The 6,000-nt window shown below is 30.8% G+C and overlaps 1 protein-coding gene across 1 annotated transcript in view; it reads right to left on the bottom strand.

Annotated features, from left to right (window-relative positions):
• Window positions 1–375: 375 nt before the first annotated feature.
• The window catches only part of LOC130656593 (pinin-like), a 69,514-nt gene continuing 63,889 nt past the window's right edge, over window positions 376–6,000 (bottom strand). The window contains exons 4-9 of the mRNA XM_057459483.1: window positions 4,887–4,956; window positions 4,671–4,759; window positions 4,279–4,354; window positions 3,932–4,087; window positions 3,631–3,769; window positions 376–1,336 (exon numbers count right to left, since the gene is read on the bottom strand). Coding sequence (XP_057315466.1) covers window positions 777–1,336; window positions 3,631–3,769; window positions 3,932–4,087; window positions 4,279–4,354; window positions 4,671–4,759; window positions 4,887–4,956 — 1,090 coding nt within the window. The 3' untranslated portion in view covers window positions 376–776. The remainder of the gene's footprint in view (window positions 1,337–3,630; window positions 3,770–3,931; window positions 4,088–4,278; window positions 4,355–4,670; window positions 4,760–4,886; window positions 4,957–6,000) is intronic.

Raw genomic sequence — 6,000 nt, 5'->3', positions numbered from 1 at the left:
TTTAGAATGGTTTGGGTTTAAAAAATGTTTAGACCGTTAGTACTTTTAAGGTCATGTGCATTACGGATACAAATCTAGCACAATTCTTATAAAAAATCAAAAGCAAAATTAATGCAATGCCATGGCTTTCTCCTCTTTTATATGGGAACCCAGATGTTAAACCCTAGCCCATAACCTATAATATTTATTCTGTTTTATCACCTGTCTTGTTTTGGGGTAAATATGTAAGGGTAATTTAAAGAAAAACAGGTACTTATCAGGTATCAATGTCCTGACATTTCTCACTTTACATCTCCCTCCTCCTAGTTTTTTCCCAGGGTTAATGGTTTGCTATTCAGCTCAATTCATATAGGCAAATACAAGATAACATAGTGATTCAAAAATGTGAATTTATCTTTAAAATCGTCAAATATACAACATTGCTGTAGTGGCTTCTTGAATTTTGCGGTGGTATTAACTACTTGTCAGGTTCCACCCTGCATTTCCAAGCTATGCTTTTTAAGGTTCATGCAAATGAAATAACCATTTAATATTTCTCAAAATACCTTCTAAAAACTTAGAGACATAAAAATGTTGTAAAACAAGCAAAAAAAAAAAAAAATACACGTAAAATAAAAAAAGGCGAACTTCTGCAGATAGCTGATTTAACTATGTGTATTTCCATATGCCAAAAGGTCCACAGATTTACAGCTTTTTAACCAAGGGACACACAATGTCAGTGTGGACTTTTGAGAAGACCCTAATCCTTATCCTTCTTATACTACCTGTTTTTTGGTCTAGACTACACCCTCTGACTGAAATAAATCTAACTCTTGAGGCACATCACCGTAGATATTGACATCATCATCCATCTCCGATGCAACTACCTCCTTTTCATCATTATCTTTGGTTGTAGTGGGATCAGTACTCAGTTTAACAACCCGCTCATCAACAACATCATAAGTATTAGAAACTACCCGCCTCTCATCTTTTACTTCTTCAACAGTAACTGTGGAAAATTCGTCCTGTACGTCTTTTAAATTAGTGGAAGTACCCTCTGTTTCATTTTGAATGACCACTTTACCCTCATCGACACCTGCCTCTTTATTATCAGCATCAACATTTTCTTTTTCAGCTTCCATACTTTCATCATGCTTTACCAATTCTTCTTCTCGTTTATCATTGTCTGCATCTTCAGCAAATAAGTCACGTTTTGTTGGAACAGGGTCTATAACAATTGGATCTCTTGCAGTCTTACCAGCAAGTCTACCATTGCGAAATGAAGAATGCCTTGAATTCATCCTTGTATCCTCCTCATTGCACATCTCTATTTCTTTTAAACGTTGTTCAAGCGATTCTAAAAGGTGTGATCACAATGTCATGGAAAATATTTGTGTAAATTCAAAAATATTAAGGTTAATGTCTTGTGCAAAAGTAAAAACAGAATTTGTGGGCAGTATAAAATGCAATTTTTCATAGGGTGACCACTAATAAAATAAGAACAAAAGTAAGGATATTAAGGAGAATTAAGGAGACAAATTGACATTTTTTAAGAATATTTTGCTGCGGATTAGAATAAAAAAATAAAAAAATAAGGATAAATAAGGAGAAAAACAATTTTAGTTCTCTATCTTTAATGTTACATACTATGTTCTATAATAAGAAAATTATACATATTATACAAATATATACATATAAATCATGCCCTGAAAGATAGAAAATATAGGATTTCAGGTAACAGAGAAATATGTCTGATTTTACTGGTGATGAACAATCCATGAACACATTTCCAAAAAAGTTACGATCAGAAAAAATAAGAAATAAGGAGAAATCAAGGAGAATAGCTAAAATTTCAATTTTTTTAAGTGTATTTAAGTACTTTTAAGGAGATTTTCTTTTTCAAAGGTGATTTAAGGAATTTAAGGAGGAGTGGTTACCCTGTTTCAACAAACAACATTTTATTAATTCTGCTTTGTGCACCTTTAATACTATTTTTCTGCCTGTTTTGTTAATAGCTTGGTATTCCTGTCAGCAATTATCAAGTGCTGATGTGACTTAGAAATACTGACGTAAGATGTACTTTTCGTTTTCAAGCAGTTATTCCAATATCGAGCTGTAATAAACTTTACTTTATTTTTAAATGAAAAATAATATAAATATATTTTTATTAAAGTTACCTAAACACGAAGATAATATCGACTCTTGCTATCAAAATATATTTTATGTAACAAGACCTCAAATCCTGAAATAGACACTTCAGTAAAGTTGGAGCTTGTGTCCACACTCCTCTACTTTTGAAGGGATGAAAATTCAAGTAAAAACAGGGAGATATATTTATCCAGTTTCGTATCAAAGAAGTAACACTTGCAGCGTTTTTACACAGTGGAATTATAAGGCAAACTTGGTTAACTTTGTTTAAGGTTGGCATGAAAAAAAACTTTTGTGAATTAAATGTAATAGATATTTTTTATCAAAAAGGCCAGAGGCAGACCGAGAAAGGCTTATCAGGAGGTTATAAAGACAGACTTTATACAGAGGAAGTTGAGTTTAGATCTAACACAGTCTGGATCAGATTGGAAGAGGGTCATTAATATACCTCATCCAACCCATGCTAGGACGTTAAGCCGAGAATGATGGTGATTTTAATGACCACTTTAACATGTAACAAAGAAAAAATAGAAATGCAACAAAATCTTATACATAATTTAGTTTGTTTTTGATAGGTAATAAGAGGATGTTTAATTTTAAGTGATGCAACATTTTAATACTGCCATATTACTCAAAAGAAATCATCATGTTGTTGTATGAAGCTGGAATATTGCTACAACTCATTACCAATAAAAATGAATCTCACAAAGCTTAAATTTCAAAATGCTATTATATGATGCTGGAATATTACCTTTTATTATCTAGCATGAGAAATTTACCACTAGTTTTTTATTACTTTCCAGTGTATATGTATTTGCACACTTTTTTTATTCATTGTACATTTGCTGATGTCAACCTATGCATCTATACGAAGCTTGAGAAACAACAAAATGTTTGTAAATTCCCTAAAGTCTAAATACCATTGGACAATAAATACCTTTTATAGCTAATATCATCTACATCTGAAAGAGCATTTTAAAACATTAAAAGTGAAACAAACAACTATTTACTAAAGAAAAAGATTTAAGAGATTTAAGGCCCAAATGTTAAAAATAAAATGTTTTATGTGTAAATTGTCTCTAAAAAAATTTAAAAAATTAAAGCAATAAAAATCTGACAGAAAGATAAAAATCTTGTTCAAATACAAAATAGTTTATCCCAAAAATAAAATATAGAACAGATGATCTGTTGGTTATTAAATTGCAGCAAATAAAAAAGAAAATTCAGGAGAGTAAATGCATAATATACATATATAAATGCATAACATACATAAATGCATACAGCGTACATTAGCTATCAATAAATTGACATACTCAAATATATAAATTTGACCAAATTTTTACTATGTTTTTCGTGCACGGATTACATAACTTAGATCATTTTTTACGTACACTAATTTGTCAATCCCTGCAAACAAAGAGTAATTTTATTTAAAAATCCATTACAGTATCTGAAGTAATGTTTACAGTAACCAAAACAGTATAGGTGGTTTAGAACAATTACCTGACATAGTTTCCTTGGACTCTTCTAAAAGCTTCTCTGTCTTTTCATTGTGAATAGCAGGTTTGTAAAACACTCTTGGTGTCGACTTTAACTGTATAAAATCTTTGAACTTTTCATAATGAGCTTTCATTTCAACACTCTAAACAAAAGAGTATTTATATGCTACAATATGGACAGGTAAGCTTGAGAGCTCTAAATAATAAGATATAAATTATATATTTTAGTTGTGTGATATTTTAAAAAATTACATCTAAACTCATTAAATTTTTTTAAACACCAACAAAATTGCATAATTGCTTACTAATTCCGCCATTTCTAACTTGAACTCAATCTTTCTGAGCTCCTGCTGTTTGTCTCTCTTTGTTTGGTAGAGTTCTCTTCGTTCATTGAGTGCATCTTGCTTGTCTTTTTGGACCTGTTCTTCAACTTTTGAGAGTTTCTCTTCTTGTTTTGCTTCCTGAGAAGACATAAAAATAACATAACTTTCTAATTCTCGAATCATGTTATCTCTTACACATAATTCTAAGTTTAACACTTTACTGGAAGTCTTAGTTACAACAAACAAATTGACACATACTAACTAAAGGTTAAAATACCTTAACATAAATTCAAGCTGTTTTATACGAAGTAAAGTCAGTGTAAATGTACCTGTTCTGTTTTCACTTGACTTTCACGTTTGAACTGTTTCAATGTACCAACAAGAAGACCAAACATGCGTCTGTTTCTAAAAAGGAAAAGTAACAAGTCAGACCTTGAAAAATGTTAATGTTTTGATGATTTATTTTTTATAGTAACTAGTGAATGACAATACTGGTAAGGTGTATAATGCATTCAAAGAATTTTATAACTACAAAAAGACTACCAGAGAAAAGTATTTAGATTTTATTATTTGGTCAAGAAATTGTAATAAAATAATGAGATGGAATTATTGGAAGCTATTAGCTTACTTTCTATTAATTGCTACAAACATGACTGACAACAATGAAATGGTTGCAAAACAACTTGTGGTGATTTGGCAACTACTTTTTTAAAAAAAATACCTGCTTTTGGTTTCTTTATCTTCAGTAGCAGGTCTTTGAAGGGGTTCAATTGGTTTACCGGTAGCAACCACAGAGGAATGAACAGCAGGCTGATAAATAAGTAGTGATGTTTAAAGATGATGATACTACCTCTTATGAGACAAAAGCATGGCATCTTTAAAAATTTCTAATGTTTTTAAACTTATGCTATCCTTTAAAATAAAAAAATTTACAAACCTTTTTTTCTTCTTCTTCTTCTCCTCCACTGTCCAATCTATTCCTTTCAGAGAACGATGTTGTTCCCCACCTGAAATAAAAAATGCATAACATATTCTAAAGAACTCAAAGAGATCTTTTGTGCTTGGTTGTACGCAAACCAAATTTACAACTAAATATTGGAATTAAAATACTGCATTTCCTTGTCCAAGCACCAAATGCTTTAAAGTAGGGCAATTATTGGAGGGCGGAAATAGAGTGGCACTTATTTCACTTAGTTTAAAAATCATTATCAAAGCTACATACCAGCATTAAAAGTTGCATTGTTACGGAATTAATCAATCAAAATGTTTAACATCATATATAAGTATATGATTTGTAAAAGAGAACAACAGGGAGATATTTTATGTGTTTATCTTTGGAAAGGTATCACTTCTTCATGCAACTTCTCTTCTATGGACACCTTTTTGCTTTACTTTACCCTATTTTTTTAAACACTGAATTAATTGATTTACGAAGCCTCCCAAATGCACTGAATTGTGCATTGTAAAGGCTTTAATTTAGCTATTAAAGTTAAATTCATGTTAATGACATCGACATTGTTTAATTTGTTTATTAACATTTGGGACATAACTTTTACAATGACATCAAAGGAAAATAAACACATCCACTATGCCTGTTACAGACACACGGACACATTCTTCATATTATTAAATTAGATATGTTAGCACCGTTTGGATTTATAACGTTTTAACAAATTAAAAATTATGACGACAAAATATATTGACAATTTACATTAAGTGCAGAAAATTTTGGATAAAAAAATTTTAAGCAAAAGAAAAGTCTGAAAATATTTGTTGTCCTAAATTTAAACAACTGAAATAACATGCACATGGTAGATTTGACCATAAATTTACCGTCTTTACCCATAAAATCAACTTGTATGCGGTAGGGATTTTTAGTAGGAATTTGCAGTAGGAAAAACAACAGCAATTGATCCTAGTTTTTGTGGCGTTAGATTAGTTGCTGACTGATAAAGTTTTTTGTCACTTGAGTAGCTCCGCCCATGTTCCTATTACAAGCTTTTACACTTATGTTAATGTCTGATGGCAATAGGGAACACAATATGGGTAGA

Source organism: Hydractinia symbiolongicarpus, chromosome 9, assembly GCF_029227915.1.
Source record: "Hydractinia symbiolongicarpus strain clone_291-10 chromosome 9, HSymV2.1, whole genome shotgun sequence".
NCBI classification, from domain to species: domain Eukaryota; kingdom Metazoa; phylum Cnidaria; class Hydrozoa; order Anthoathecata; family Hydractiniidae; genus Hydractinia; species Hydractinia symbiolongicarpus.
This window is presented reverse-complemented; position numbering and strand designations above follow the sequence as displayed.